Source organism: Lutra lutra, chromosome 1 (genome assembly GCF_902655055.1).
Source record: "Lutra lutra chromosome 1, mLutLut1.2, whole genome shotgun sequence".
Lineage (NCBI taxonomy): Eukaryota > Metazoa > Chordata > Mammalia > Carnivora > Mustelidae > Lutra > Lutra lutra.
The window spans coordinates 169866111-169882745 of record NC_062278.1 but is presented as its reverse complement, the minus strand read 5'-3'; the positions used below and the strand labels follow the sequence as shown (position 1 = coordinate 169882745).

At 41.9% G+C, this 16635-nt stretch overlaps 1 protein-coding gene across 1 annotated transcript in view; it reads left to right on the top strand.

Annotated features, from left to right (window-relative positions):
- The first annotated feature begins 5697 nt into the window (after positions 1-5697).
- The window catches only part of ATG7 (autophagy related 7), a 227812-nt gene continuing 216874 nt past the window's right edge, over positions 5698-16635 (top strand). Inside the window, 4 exon segments of the mRNA XM_047744561.1 lie at positions 5698-5870; positions 6554-6591; positions 6593-6609; positions 14570-14687. Of these exon segments, the coding sequence (XP_047600517.1) occupies positions 5711-5870; positions 6554-6591; positions 6593-6609; positions 14570-14687 (333 nt within the window). The 5' untranslated portion in view covers positions 5698-5710.

Sequence of the window (16635 nt, the reverse complement as noted above, 5' to 3'; positions counted from 1 at the left end):
GTCTTTCATTCCCCGTCTTGCCATTGGGTTAGGACTTTTTTCTTTAATTATTTTATTTATTTCTGTATTGTTATTCCACATACACAAAATTCATTGAATTTCGAACACAAATTCAGAGAGAATAGGGCCATACAGTGAAAATAAGTCTCTCTACACCCTTGTCTCCTGACTCCATGTCTGCTTTCTTGGGAGGCAACCACTGTTACCCATTTCCTGTGGGGATTTGACTTTAAAGAATAGCACTACCCAAGTTTTAGGACCATTTGTAGAAAACACTGTTGGCAAGTTCTCAGACAGTGGTGTTTTTTGAGCTCCTACTTTGTATAAGTTGCTGAGTGTGACTTAGTTTTATTTTCATAAAGCCTGAAATTTGCACCACGTTTGGGTGGTACACACAGCCCAGAGTTTGTATTGCTTAACTACCCACCTGCTATTTAAGTTAAATCTTGACTGGATATTTTGGTTACTGCTGGGATTCTTGCTCATGACAGTGTTGAATCCTCATCAAAGCCTCTCTCTTTCAGTAGAAGTGACACAATCCCATTTTGTGTAACTCCCAGGTTTCACATCCTGAATGTGATAGAAATAGTTAGAAATGAAGTGAACCTCACTTATATTGATGCCCCTGTCAGTTTCCTTCCTTGAATATGTCTGTTTGTAGTGTTGAAGTATGGTAGATATAATCTTTAACTTTCTAAGCAAAGCAGAGGCCAGAATTCTCACCTTGTGCTGTCTAGGGTTGTACAGGCACGTCATTTTTTTTTTTTTTTTTTTTTTTTAGGAAGCAGGTGTTGTTTGGATCAGGTTAGTGACACATAAATAACTTTGCATCTATAACTCACTACTCCTTCCAGAATTCCATTCTGATCATTACTTCCTTAGATCTTCCCTTCCAGCTTAAGGAGATGGCAATGTGACACAGATGTATGGGTTCTTAAATGATGCAGTTATATTTGAGTGTGCTCTTCAGATGTTTCCAGCATGTCCTCATCACGTGTTGCTGCTGCTGAGGACCTTTCTGTTTTCTTAGCCTGTCAAGCAGTAGTTCAGGGCTGAATACCACCATTTTCTCTTGTGAAATAGGCTCTTGGTTTCTGTTTGAAATTTCTAAAGGCTCAAATAAGTCAGAAAATGTTTAAAGGATGTGTCTCTTATGCATATCACTTTGTTAGTATGCCCATCTGTCATCTTCTAAGTGGTCTTCCTGAGTCATTTTTTCTCAGCTGTTGAAGTGTGGTATAGGAGAGAGTCTTCTCTTTCATCTCTGGCACTGGCAAAATTCCATCTTGATGACCTCAGCGGGTCATCCAAATGGATGATGAATTACTGCTGACCTTTAAGAGTAAGTTGTGGATGACTAAAGTGTGTAGGAGCCTGATGACCTGTCACACAGAGGCTTTCAGAGATCCATTTGTACTACTGTCTGCTGCTGTGTTGATTTCCTTCCATAGTGGATGATTACTCTGGCTATGACCTTTTCTTTTGACTCTGTTGGAGAGTAAGTTAGTATGAAAATGTTTTTCAAAATGGTTTTTTCACATATGTGCGGCTGATAGGCAATATAAAGGCTCTGAAAAGGGGTGTCTCCCTTCGAGGCAGTACAGATATAGTGATGAGAGAGTTGGGGCTTTGAAGCCAGTCAACGTGGATTATAATCTCAGCTCTTTTCCTTCCTAACTGAGTTACTTTGGGCAAGTTACTTGATACCTCAGTGCCTCCATTTCTCTTCTATAAATTAGGCATAATGCAATCACTTTGAGCTTGTCCTAAGATAATGTGTAAAATGTTTAGTGCTTGGCACAGAATAAAAATTCAATTAGTGGGGCGCCTGGGTGGCTCAGTGGGTTAAAGCCTCTGCCTTCAGCTCAGGTCGTGATCCCGGTGTCCTGGGATCGAGCCCCGCATCAGGCTCTCTGCTTTGCAGGGAGCCTGCTTTCTCCTCTCTCCCTCTGCCTGCCTCTCTGTCTACTTGTGATCTCTGTCTGTCAAATAAATAAATAAAATCTTTAAAAAATTCAATTAGAATAGTTACTACTACTACTGCTATTATTTAAAAAGTTTTGAAAAGCATATAATCAAAAAAGCAAGTATGATTCATGATGGCAAACGCTCTAATGGAAGTTTTCATCTGTCATCACAGAGAAGGGACCCATCGATGCCCACTGACTGTGGGCGTTAATGAGAGCTTCATAAAATATCTTAATAGATGAGAAGGAGTTTTCATGGTAGAGATGGGGAGAGGTTTCCTAGGGAAAGGCTGGGAAACAAGCAAGCTGAGACAGTGTTGGCACCTTACTCTTTCTGGGGGTAAGGCTGGTAAGGTTTTGTTTGTTTAAACAAGGGAGCGCCCTGTGCAAATCAGTTCCAGTAGCAATATAGATGTCTTGTTTGAAGACAGAATAGTGGAAAGCATTGAAGAAGACAAAGGCAGTGACCTGTGAGCATGTTAAGTCAGGAGCTGAGGTATGAGATGGTGGGCCTGACCTTTGCAGGGGGATGGAGGAGAGAAGAGAAGCTGACTTGGATAGGAAGCACAAAATTGCATGAAGAGTATGGGCATATGGAATTTGGATCCTCGCCCTCCCCACTTCACCGCACTTTTCTACCTGTCTGTCCTTCTGTGGACTTCTTACCTCTCTGAACCTCAGTCTCTTCCTCTGAAAAACCGGAACTGTCACTTATTAGGGCTTTCAAGAGGAGTAAATTCAGGTGCATGCCCTGCTGCAGTGCCTTGTCCTGGTCAATGCTCTGTAGCTCTCACCTTCATCTCATTCCAGAGGCCCATTTAGGGTTTAGCTTCTAGCAATTACTGATTTATTGAATGTGAAAAATAGAAAAACTGAAGATGAGTTTGAGGTTTTGACCTCGGATATGGTTGGGACTATTAAGTTAACTAGGACATACTGGGAAATGGGCAGAATTTTGGGAAAAGAAATGTTTAGTTTGGGGTTTGCCAAACTTGAGTTGTCTGTGAGAAATCCAAGTCTTGGCTTTAAAACATACAGATGACCTTTGAACAATGTGGGCGATAGGGGTGCCGACCCCCACATAGTGAAATCCATGTACAATTTTTGATTCCTCAAAACTTAACTACTTATAGCCTATTCTTGGCCAGAAGCCTTACTGATAACATCAACAGTCGATTAACACATAGCATTAACACATAGTCGATTAACACAAACAACTAGGTTATATGTATTATAGAGTGTATTCTTAAAATAAAGTAAGCTAGAGAAAAGAAAATATTATTAAGAAAACCTTAAGGAGGGCGCCTGGGTGGCTCAGTGGGTTAAGCCGCTGCCTTCGGCTCAGGTCATGATCTCAGGGTCCTGGGATCGAGTCCCACATCGGGCTCTCTGCTCAGCAGGAAGCCTGCTTCCCTCTCTCTCTCTCTCTCTGCCTTCCTCTCTGTCTACTTGTGATCTCTCTCTGTCAAATAAATAAATAAAATCTTTAAAAAAAAAAAAAAAGAAAGAAAACCTTAAGGAAAATACATTTATAATACTGTACCTTATTGGAAAAAGCTCCATGTAGGTGTGGACTCATGCAGTTCAAACCTGTGTTGTTCAAGGGTCAACTGTTTGTTTGGAGGTTAGCTCTCTAGAAATATAGTCCTACAGCTCACTGGCATATAAATAGAAATTAATGTAGAAAATGAATAATTTTGCTTTTGAGAAAACTTACAGACCAAGGAGAGGGCCGAGCATGGATTCTTTCAAAAACCAATAGCGGAAAGCATTGTGGAGGAAGAGTAGAAGGGAGTGATTGGAGGAAGCCATTTGGGTATTCTAGACCCACGTTTCTCAATGCGAAGCCCCCAGATCACCTATACAAGGGTCTGATTCTCCTTTGGGCACTGAAGTCTCAGTGCATGGGATCCATAAGCTTTCCCTGGGCCAATGGAAATAGATGTGACCTGGAAAGAGATGAACATTCTGAGAGTACAGAATTATAAAAAGCCTTTCAAATAATTAAAAGCCAGAAATTATTTAATATGGGATGAGGGTACATTTAAATATATTTGAAATGGTTTAGAGGTGGGCCCTCCAAAAGTAAGAGTGCTGGTGGCCTGAAGCCATCAAGTAGTACCAAACTTGAATCAGACCTGCCTGAGCACTAGTCAAACCTGGGGACTCCTGGTCACCCTCATCCTCTCTTCTCCTCTCCAGCAGCTGGAGCCCAGGCATCCTCAGTTTAGTTTCATTTTGTTTAGTTTAGTTTTGTTTAAGATTTTATTTATTTGTCAGAGGGAGAGAGAGAAACCGGGAAGCAGCCAGCAGAGGGAGAGGCAGGCTCCTCGCTGAGCAAGGACCCCGATAAGGGATTCGATCCCAGGACCCCGAGATCATGACCTGAGCTGAAGGCAGGCACTTAACTGACTGAGCCACCCAGGTGTCCCTTCATCTTCAGTTTTAATAAGCCCTCAAGGTGGGGAAAGTTTGAAAACCTCGGGTCAGGCATTGTCTAACGTATGATACTGAGAATGCGTACTAAGGTGGTGTGGAGTTTTAAAGAGGACCGTCTCTGAGACTTCCTCCCTACTCCATACTCATCTCCTCCTGGAATTTTAGCATTTTCATGTAGTGCTAACTTTGCACTTTACCATCTAGTTATTATCAGTCGAAAGCTTGTTATCTCTCTCTTTTTTAAAGATTTTATTTATTTATTTATTTGAGAGAGAGAGAGAGCATGTACATGCATGTGCTCTAAGGGAGAAGGAGAAGCAAACCCCCCTGCTGAGCAGAGAGCCCGACTTGGGCTCCACCCAGGCGCCCCCGAAAGCTTGCTAGATCTTAATTCCCAAATCCAACAAGTTTGGAAACGGAAAGCTATGTAATAATCTTGGCTCAAAACTGTGATGTGGTTGATGTGAACTGGTTATCATCTATGTGACTCTTCATACATTCTGCTGCAGAAATATTACTCTGTCTGGTCATAGGGAAGTAAGAGTGAAAGTGAAGAGACCTCCCCCACTTCTGCTTTTTGGAAATACCAAGGTCCTCTAGTATTGTGCTTTTCCAGCTGGCAGTGGTGTCCCCTTGAGTGTGTGTGCAGGAGTAGGAGAGTTACAGTGTGTGCATGCCTGATTGCCAGGAGGGTCACATTTATTTGATGATTTGAGAGGGAGAATAAAATATTAAAATATGTATATACAGTAAAATGCAAATTTTCCATGCATTTAAAAGATAAAAGATGAGATGTAAAAAAATTCAGGTTAGGTGGGCAGAAATTTGTTCATTCTCTCCTCAGCGGGGGCGGGAGGTGTTCAAGTGCAGCTCTCATTCAGAGCTCGGATAGTTGGCCTTGTGTTTCTGACCTGCTGGACTCGAGTTTTACATGTGTGAAGTTCTCCAGGACCACACAGGAGGACAAAAATTTCTGTGACTCTGATTATGTCTATGAAGGCATAGCACTCATGCTGCCATCAGACTGACTTGAACAAGAAAGGGAGATACCCAGAGGTAAAGGTCAGAAAGGCCTAAGAGAAAGGATTTACTTAGAAAATCATTTGTGTTGTCAGGAGGTGAAACTTAGCAATATAGGCCAAATCAGGGTGATTTTCAGTTAGGTCTTTAGGTAGCCTGTATACCTCCCATCATTTTTTGCTTGTTTGTTTTGGTTATGCCTTATTACAAATTTTTATTTTTCCCTCACCATATGTTGTGCTATTTTGCTGTGTTCTATTTTGTTTTCTAGTAGGCAGCAAATAATGGCAGCAGCTCCGGGGGATCCTGGGCTGTCCAAATTGCAGTTCGCTCCCTTTAGCAGTGCCTTGGACGTTGGATTCTGGCATGAGTTGACCCAGAGGAAACTGAATGAGTACCGGCTGGATGAAGCTCCCAAGGACATTAAGGGCTATTACTACAATGGTGGGTGACAGTAACTCAGTATCCTGTCATCTTCTGTTATGCTCTCTGCCCTCCAGTATAGGGTCAGCTTTCCCACCTTTGTCTTTTATAATTCATGCTCTTGACTGGTTTCTATTTTACTTCCTGACTGTGTTTAATTAATTAATTAATTTTTATTTGGGTGTCATTTACACATAGTGCTACTTAATTTTAGATTTACAACATAGTTATTTGACAAAGTTTATACATTATGCTCTGCTCACGGCAGGCGTAGCTGCCCTCTGTCACCATACAGTGCTATTACAGTAACATTGATTATATTCCGTGTGCCATACCTTTTATCCCCTTTTACTTCCTGGCTTTGACAAAAACTCGTTTTCACTTCTTTTCTCTGTTTCGGGGAAAAGAAAGAGAGTAGTGAGACTCCCATTATTACCCAAAGAATTAATACTGACTACTTAAAATTGCTGAGGGAGGAGATTGGAAATTTTTTTCTCAATGAATCTTTTTTATAGTCTGGACAAATTCCTCCAATTTAGAAAAGCTCTGGCATCTTCTGCTAAGTCCCTGTTGAATATGGATGACCAGGAATTGGACAGGGCACTTAGGGCTCAAGAAAGAGAACAAATTATTCACAAACATTTTAGTTATGAATGCTGCTATTACTGACTCATAATGGAAAATGTGATAATGCTTCTGTCCAGGTGATTCTGCTGGGCTGCCAGCTCGCTTAACATTGGAGTTTCAGTGCTTTTGACATGTGAGTATTTTTTTTCTTTTCTTTTCTTTTTTCTTTTTTTTTTGGCTTAAAATCTAAAGTGTTTGCTTTCTGTGAGGAATGAACATTCTTAACTTTAAAACTTAGGTGAGCCACAGGGGGACCTTGGGGAACCCCCAGAAGCAGGGCCAGCTCTTCAGTTCTCTTGTATCCCCCAGAGACAAGTGCTAGATGCACAGAGACAAGTGCTAGATGCTTAGGACTATTGGATATACCTTTTTGCAGCAGGTAATTATCAGAGCCTATTAGGTGTCAAATATCATCTAGATTGGTTGAGGTGTAGATAACAGCCCTTCTGCTTTTGATTTTATTTAATATTTTGTGATTCCTTATTGATACTTCTTGACTTACTCCTTCAGTTTCTTATCCATGGACATCAGTGAACATTTATTAGGCTACTTCTACATACAAGCCGCTGTGTAAGGCATTATACAAAGAAACACGACATACACCCTCAAAGAGGTTTTTTGGTTTGTTTTTTTCTTCCTTGGTTGGGAGCCACAGGTACTGCTAGAGAGAAGAGAGACATTTATTGACTTAATTATGCAGGTGTTTTTATATACATAATCCTTTCAGACCTGCCAGATATGATTTTTCTCTTTTTTCGGACGAGGAAACCATGGGTCAGAAGGTAAAATGGCTTGCCCAAGGTGGCTAAATTTAGAAGCAGAGTGAAATAGATTTCTGAGGTTGTAGTCTGAGTAGCCAGGGGCATTTTGTTATATTCTACAGAAACAGAAAGATCAGGAGGGGGATACGATTTTAGGAGGAGGTATACTTGGTTTAAAACATGTTGAGCTTGAGATGACATCATCTGGTGGAAATGCCCAGGAGGCCCTGGAGTCAAGGAGAGGGTCATCCTGCAGAGGAGATCATGAGGCTCTAAGAGAGGAAGACTATCACATAAGAAGAACAGAGGGCCAGACTGGTGAGTGGATCTGATCAGGGGGTGCAAGAAGGAAGGTACAGAACTATCAAAGGAGATAAGAATTCTCAGAGAGGAAGAAGAACCAGAAAAGTGCTACAGAAACCATAGATGGATGCTTTCAGGAAGGAAAGAGTTGATCAACAGTGTCAGAAGCAGAAAGGTCAGCATTCAATGCAAGGGTCATTGGATTTGTTGATTAGACTGTTTGCAGTCTCAAACTGAATTCCACACAGAAAAGTGGAGCTGAAACCATATTGAGGGGCTCTGAGACGATTAATACTTGAAGAATTGAAGGCTTCAGTGTAGTCAATGCTTCCACATTATACAGTGTTGTATTAGTTTCAGAGGTACAATATAGTCATTCAACAATGTCACATCACCTAGTGCTCTCATCATGACAAGTGTCCTCCCTAATCCCCAATACCCATTTAACCCATCCCTTCATCCCCTTCCCCTCTGGCAACCATCTGTTAAAGATAAAAAACAGAAGAGTCTGTTTCTTGATTTCTCTCTCTCTTTTTTATCCCCTTTGCTTGTTTATTTTGTGTCTTTAAATTCTTGTTTAATTTCTTAAATGCATGAAATCATCTGGTATTTGTCTTTCTCTTATTTCTCTTATTTCACTAGGTATTATACTCTCTAGCTCCATCCATGTCATTGCAAATGGCAAGATTTCATTCTTTTTTTATGGCTGAATAACATTCCATTGTATATATGTATATCCCATCTTTTTTATCCGTTCATCAGTCGGTGGAAATTTGGGCTGCTTCCATAATTTGGCTATTGTAAATAATGCTGCTGTAAATATTAGGGGTGCATGTATCCCTTTGAATTAGTGTTTTTGTATTCTTTGGGTAAATACCCGGTAGTGCAATTACTGATCTACAGTAGTTCTATTTTAATTTTTGAGGTGCCTCCATACTCCTTTCCACAGCAACTGCACCAGTTGGCATTCTCACCAAGCATGCATGAGGGTTCTTTTTCTGCACATCCTTGCCAACGCCTGTTGTTTCTTGTGTTGTTTGATTTTACCATAGAATATATTTTTAAAATCATCTCCAAAAAGGGTCAACACATTTGATTCTTCTATCTCAAAGTTGCAAGATTTAATGTCGTAACATAAATCTAAAATGGTATTATCCTTTTCCCTATACCAGGTAAATCAGGGATCTGATATGCTAAATAAATACATGTCACACTCTGAGGGGAAAGAAAGGCTTAGGAAAAATAAACAAAACATGGTCCTATTAAAAATATATTAGTCTTTTATCTTTAAAAGGTATGTGTTGGTGTTTCTTGTTCTCTTCAGACCTTTCTTGCTCTGTAATAAATTCCTTGTGATTGCTTGTCAAAACAAATCAAATCCTGGTAATCTCTCTCTTGTTTTGGTAAGATTAACTTACTCTGAAACAATTACAAGAATAATAAGGAAAATAGCTGACAGTGTATAAGCATTAAATTATTTGGAGATCTTCAAGGGGGCATATGAGCAGTGTAGTTTAATATGATCTCAAGATTCTAACATTAATTAAAAGTTAAACTTGCTCCCACTTTACTCTGGGACTAGACTGAAGGGTTATGTTCTGTTTGTTTTTAAGATTTTAATAATTATCTTCTTAGGAATAATTAGTTACAGGAAAAAAGTAGTTCATAGAAGTAGGTTTTGATCTTATTACAAAATCCAGAACATCTTAAACTCAAGTGATCCAGAAATTTTAGTTGATGGAGGTAAGAATATCTGTGATCGCGCAGCTATGGCTTTCACAGAAATTGCTTGATCTGACTGGTCATATCTTTTCATTGCGCTGTTGAATACCCGCAGTGTTGGAGGCTATGTGGTTGAGGATATGAGCAGGAATGAAGGTAAGCCCTAGTGGGCAGTGCTGGATCCTGCAAGCCTCTTATCTAAGGCGGGTTAACTCTATTACCTAGGTTAAGTGCTTTTAATTTCCTCACATTCAGTTGTCCTCATCTCTGGCACTTGGCTTCTGATGTTCCTTCCAGTTTTACAAGTCTGTGATTTTCTGAATCTGTCTTAGGATGATTGGTATTTTGGTCTGAGTGTTTGTGTCCCCTGCTTTTCTATGTTGAAATCTGATGGCCCCTGGTGATGGTGTTAGGAGGGGGGGCTTCTGGGAGGGGGGTTAGGTCATGAGGTAGAGGCCTCATGGAATGGGATCAGTGCCTTATAATAGACCCCCAGAGAACTAACACGCGCTTTCCACCACTTGAGGATGTGGAGCTAAATGGGCAGTCTGTAACTGGAAGAGGGCCTTCACCAGAACCGGACCATGCCGGCAACTTGATCTTGGGTTTCCAGCCTCCAGAACTATGAGAAAGAAATTTCTGTTGTTCATCAGCTACCCAGTCTGTGACATTTTCTTATAGCAACCCAAACAGACTAAGACAGCTAGGGAGTTTAATGGAAGTACTTGGAGTACCACAGAAGAAAGGAGTTCTTCATATGCAAATTATTTTCATTATTATTCTTTCTTTGTTTTTATTGCCTTACACCTGCATGGGTTTGTAGGGGAAATCTTTATAAATTTACTCATCAGATGCTGAATGCCTCTTACATGCAGGATGGGTAGGTGGTAGGAATACAAAGACTTAAGAAACATGGAGTGCTGGATAGATGTAGAAGATACATGTTTGCATTTTAGTGTGCTCTGTGCTATAATAAATGTGAAAGGGTAATGGTTATTTCAAAAATACTTATTGATTGCTTCCTCTGTGTCTTGACAGTAGAATGTGCTAGGCACTGGGCATGGAGAGAGGAATAAGGTACAGCTGAAGAGCTAACAGTCCTAATACTCATTTTTAGATGCCAAGAGTATCTCAGCTTTGCATAGCACCAGATAAATCCCTTATTCTCTGAGTCCCTGGAAGCCTAATGGGTCTCTGCCAGTGGTTAGCACCATAAGAATCCTGTTCTCCCACATTGTATGAGGTGAATTAGCAGTCAAGTAGTATTTTGTCAGGCATCAACCATTTGCACTGGAGAGAGCTGTCTTAGTGTAGGGTATACTGCTAAACCAGACTCCAAAACGTAATGGCCCAAACACAAAAGAGGTTTATTTCTTGCCCACTTAATAGTCTGGGACTGGGGTTCAGTCTTCTTCCCTCTATGGCTCCATCATTCTAGAGAGCTTGTATTTGTGTTGCTTAAAACGGAATTGTAGGGGGCACTTGGCTGACAGTTGGTGGAGCGTGTGACTCTTAAACTGAGGGTCGTTGAGTTCAAGTCCATGTTGGGCATGGACCTACTTAAAATAAAAGTATCTTAAATTCCACATAGGAGTGAAATTGTATGGTATTTAAACAAAACAGATAAACATAGGGAAAAGGAAGGACAATAAAATAACAGAGAAGGAGACAAACCACAAGAGACTCTTAACTAGAGGAAATAAACTGAGGATTGCTGGAGGGGAGGTAGGTGGGGGGGTAGGGTAACTGGGTGATGGGCATTAAGGAGAGCACATGTTGTGATGAGCACTGGGTCTTATATGCAAGTGAGGAATCACTAAATTCTACCCCTGAAACTAATACTATACTATACGTTAACTAACTTGTTTTAAATAAAATCTTGAAAGAAAGACCAAACAAAAAGTTAAAAAAACAATAGCAACAACCCAACAACCTGAATTGTCCTTTGCCTTGCCAGGCAAGGACATGCATTACTTTGCTCAGGTTCCACTGGGGGGAGCATGAGTCTGGGAAGCGTGGTGCCCCACTACAAGCAGCATATATGTACTCTATTTCTGTTTAAGAATGGAAGAGTAGATTTTGGTGGACAATCTCTGCATAATTGTGAAATTGACTCATTAAAGCATTAGTTTTCCTTTCTCTGGGCTTCTTTCCCTTGAGGAACATTTATCTTTGCAGTCAGAAGAAATATTTTCTTTACTAAGCTTCAAGTTGGACTTAATTAGAGAAATAGCATAACCCTTGCCCTCAAAAAAAACTTTAAAAAATAGTTAAGGAAATTAGACTCATATGCAAAATCATCAGCACAGAACCCAGGCTCTCTTAATCTCTGCTATCTCATTAGCCCCTAACACAGATCTGACACGTACTAGTTGCTCAAATAACTGTTGAAATCAATTACAGGCAGTCTAAATGCATGGCTTTCAAAGTGGGATGTGGTGTGATTGGTGGAAAGACAGCAGTGGAATCTGTTAGAGATGTTGCAAAACAGACACTCACAGATAACTACAGAAAGCATGGTGCATGCCCCCATACTAAGTATAACTTCTAGGTTCCCAAAGTTCCTCATAGACCTGCAGAGCTGTGCAGTTAGAACAGAGATTCCTCCAAATAATGAAAAATCACCTCTGTCTGTCTTCTGGGGAATTTATTCTGTCCTGGCCACCACCCTGACTGTCTCTCCTGCCTTTGGCCAGGTGTGAATAACAGGTGCAAACCAGCTTCAGAACTTCCCTCACTCAGGGCTGGGAGACTGAGTGAAGTGCAGGCTGAGTTCCTAGAGATAGCATCCCCAAGTGGGTCCAGGCTTGAGGCCTTTCTAAGATCAGTCCTTTACCTGGTTAGTCTACATCATTGGGAGTTCACAGTTGGCTTTACTATCTGGGAAAGATTTCTAATTCTGATCTTTTAACAGTGTCATTGAGATATAATTTACATATCATAAAATTCACCCTTTTAAAATGTATAAGGCATGGGGTGCCTGGGTGGCTCAGTGGATTAAAGCCTCTGCCTTCGGCTCAGGTCATGATCCCAGGGTCCTGGGATCAAGCCCCGCATTGGGCTCTCTGCTCAGCAGGGAGCCTGCTTCCTCCTCTCTCTCTGCCTGCCTCTCTGCCTACTTGTGATCTCGATCTGTCAAATAAATAAATAAAATCTTTAAAAAAATAATAAAAAAAATTAAAATGTATAAGGCAGCAGTTTTTACACTTGTGTATTCACCAGGTTGTGCAGCTGCCACCACCAATTCTTGAACATTTTCATCACTCCAGAAAGCAAGCCTATACCCATAAGCAGTTACTCTACATTATTCCCTTCTCCCACTCCCCAGGCCCGGTAACCATGGTCTACTTTCTGTCTATGGATTTGCTATCCTGGGCATTTCATATAAATGGAATTTTAGGAAACTAAACTAATATGTGTCTAGGACCAGGATGTGGACTAAATTCTCTTGTTTCTAAGTCCAGGACTCTTTCCACTCTTCATCTGAGCCATCTATCTTCACTTGTTGTGGAACGAGTGAACTTGAACCTGGAGAGGTTGGCAGAATGGCTTTCCCTCCCACTATCACTTTTTAAATTTGTTTCCTTGGCTACCTCCCCTGGTGGGACTTTACTTATGAAAAATTCTTCCCTTTGAAACTTCATCTTGTGCTCTCTGATTAACTTGCATGAACACTAATGTTCTAGGAGCCTGGCCAGCATGCTGGCAGTTACTTGACTTTCCATGATGACACTTCAACACTGCATTCACATACCTGGGACAGTCAGGCACTTACTAAGAAGAGTCCCTTCTTCTTGTGCATGTATCACAATTAGAGCAGAGCTTTGTCCCTTCTAGTTCAGCAGTAATTTCATAAAGCCAAGTCTGAATGTAGGGGGCCTAATGTACCAACCACTACTGTGCTCTTTCTTTCTCCCTCTAGGCTGAGTCTTGCTCCTTTGTGATTTGTCTTTCTCTTTAAGACAGTGTTTGATGTCCTCCTCCCACGTGGATGAAAAATATTTTATTGGAGTAGAGTTGTGAGAAACAGCTTATGTTAGCTGTTTGAGGAACATTTATCAGCCCCCAAGGGAAGACTCTGGCCATTGAAAGTTACTTTTTCCCAGGACTTGGCATTTGCACCCCACAGACAACATTTGGCACGGCTGCCTTGGCCACCCATTACACCCCACACACCTGGTCTAGGTTTCGATCTTCTATCCTCGAAGCCCCTGTGAACCCAATTGTACAGACTCCAGAGACATGAGGTCTTTGAAACTGTACAATCAATAAAAATGCATTCTCTCTGCAGTAGTTGTAATTGACAACAATATTAGGCTCCTATTTTCATTTAGCATCTGTAACCTCTAAACCACAAGTTAATCATTTCAGAGAGGACACCAGATATTTCCACATCTGAGTTTGTACTTAGAATTAACTCATCTTCTTCTCCCCTGATTTTGATTTCTCTGAAGACCGTAAGGGGACAGTATAGAGTGTGATACACACGTGACACGACAGATCAGCAAGTAGCCCAGGTATGACACATTTTGTCTGTGTGACTCAGACCACCACCGGAAGTTGGCTCAGCAGCATCTCTTTGTGGAGCCTGGTTAGGCTGGTTGAGGTCTGGAGACAGTCAGAAGAGGGAGACATGTTCCCTGCCCTCAGGGAGCTTAGTATCCTCTAGTCGGGTATCTCTGATGGTCAGTCTTAAAGACACACTAAAATGTAATGCTCAGTTTCCTGTGCCAGCCATTACCAGAGAAAATGGGAGGGTCTTCCAGGAAGGAGAGGGTTTGGAGCAGGGCCTTGAAGCCTGTGAGAGTTTGAGTAGGGATTAGGCAGCTCAATACATTGGAGTCTGCTAGTTCTGGCTTTAGATTCCTGCCCCGCCTATCTTTATGTGACCTTAGACGAGTTACTTAAGCCTTTAATCAGGAGAAAGAGTTGTTGCAAAAATGCAAAACTTGTACAGTTCTTGGTGCAGTAGAAGTTCCATAAATGATGTTTCCCTTTCAGGTTAAAGATGAGAAAGGGTAAAAACTAGATAATGGATTTATATTTGAGGTGAGATGGGGGGTGGTGCTCAGTGGAAGAACAACAAGAAGTGAAGGTAAAAAGAATATAGAGATTTTGTGTGTGTGTGTGTGTGTGTGTGTGTGTGTGTGTGTGTATAGTTCCAGTTTTTTAGTTCTTAAGCAAGGATATTCATGTTTTCCCAAAGAAATGTGTGATTGATTATCTCTTTGCCCTGCAGAGCACTGTCTTTTGTCTCCCACTGCTGTCCCATCTGTGCCTGCCTAACCATGTTTCTCCCATGTCTAGGAGTGCTCCCACTCCAGCCCACTGCTGCCCAGCTGTTGGAACGCTCTTTAACACCAACACACTCGAGGCTTTCAAGGCTGCAGATAAGAAGCTACTTTTGGAGCAAGCAGCAGATGAGGTTAGCTGGGAACTGATGATGTATCTGTCCTGTCTTCCCTGGTCTTGGTAGGCCCAGTGGTTCTGATCAGCTGTATGGGTCTGTCAGGGAAACTAGCATAGAGTCAGTACTTAAAGATCCTTGCAGGCTTTGGTTTATTTCCCAGAGGGAGTTCTTACAGTCTCCTGCATCGGCAGGAAGTTCAGGGAGAAGACATTGAGCCTCTCAGCTGGGGATAGGCCGGAAAACCATGGCAGGGCAGTTGTGAAAAGCTTTGCTGCTGTTCTCCAGTTAGCATTTGGAAGCAGCTTGACCTATCTCTAAGAGTTCTATCCCTGTGTCTACGTGCCTTTGGGTTTTCTCTTCTTTGTGCCACATGGCTTTCTAGTCCTAAGTACTGTAATGCTGTCAGAGATGATTGTATTGTCTCTTCGTATCTTTAAGGCTAAATCTAAACTACTCCATCTAGGGCGCCTGGGTGGTTCAGTGGGTTAAAGCCTCTGCCTTTGGCTCAGGTCATGATCTCAGTGTCCTGGGATCGAACCCCACATCGGGCTCTCTGCTCAGCAAGGAGGCTGCTTCTCTCTCTCTCTGCCTGCCTACTTGTGATCTCTCTCTCTCTCTCTCTGTCAAATAAATAAATAAAATCTTTAAAAAAAAATGAGTATGGGTGCCACGGTCAGAGAAGGAGAACTTCTGTCTTTGGTCTTAAGGAAGCCATCCCTAACATCCCTTGAGATGGATGTAGCTTGTGACCCAGGTGATGATGGTGGTTTTTCTTGGCCTGTAGCTTGACTGCCCTGGGCTCCTGGTCTGGCTGCACATTTCAAAGGCTGTCTCCAAGGAGCTGGGTTGGGTTCTCATCCATTATCAAAAATCACAGATTGTTCCCCACAGAAATCCCACCCCTCACCCTGTGGCTCAGCCTTCACCCCGATTCACACTCCCCAGCAGTTCCCCCACCCTCTTAGTTTTTCAGCCATGGGGCCTGCTCTTCTCTGCTCCAGCTCCTCCAGGGTTATTATGTCAATAGTAGGAACAGAATTCTCTTTATTTCCATCTTCCACCCAGTGGCTCCTTTGGTGCAGCTGTTTGTCTTGCATAGTGACATAAAGTTTAGCAGCTAATCTTAGCTACTAAAACCTTGTGATCAGCAGCTATAGACCAGTACCAGCTTCTGCTTCTGGTCACACTACTTGCTGAGTATGCATAAACTCATTCTCTTTCCTTCATGTCTCAGGGCAAGATAATCCCAAGTGATACTTTCAGAAATCCCCTATACCTAGGTCAAATCACTGCCTCCCAGAACCCCTTCCCAGCCCAGTTCAATGCTCCTCCCAGGAATTCCACATCTTTTTGAGGTAGCATGTCTTACCTGGTGGTGTATCTGGACATTTATGCCTGTCTCCCTCACTGAACACAAAGCTTCTTGAGGGTAGGGACTGTGTCAGGGTTTTTGTTGTTGTTGTTGTTGTTGTTGTTTTAAGATTTTATTTATTTATTAGAGCATGAGAGGTGAGAGGGTAGGAGAGAGAAGCAGACTCCCCAATAAGTAGGGAGCCCAATGCAGGACTAGATTCTGGGATTCCAGTATCATGACCTGAGCCAAAGGTAGTTGTTTAACCCACTGAACCACCCAGGCACCTGGCACTGTGTCTTTTATTCTATAATCCTGATGTGCCTGTAAGATAGTAGACAATCAGTAAATATTTGTTGGAGGTAATAATGAAGGCATGAAAATGGCCTGCTTTCCTCCTTGGATGCTGAGTCTGAGTGAGAGGAGGCTCCTGGGTTCTGTCAATTTCCTCAGCCCCCACAGGGAGTTTGTGGTGGTAGAGAGGCCATCCAGAGTGGCCAGAGTGAGGTAACAACCCACTCGACAGCCTGGGGTAAGTGATGCTGGGCCTGGAGGAAAGAAGAGCTTGGAGCTTTTCACCTCTATACTTCATTTGTGAGAAGCTCAGAGACC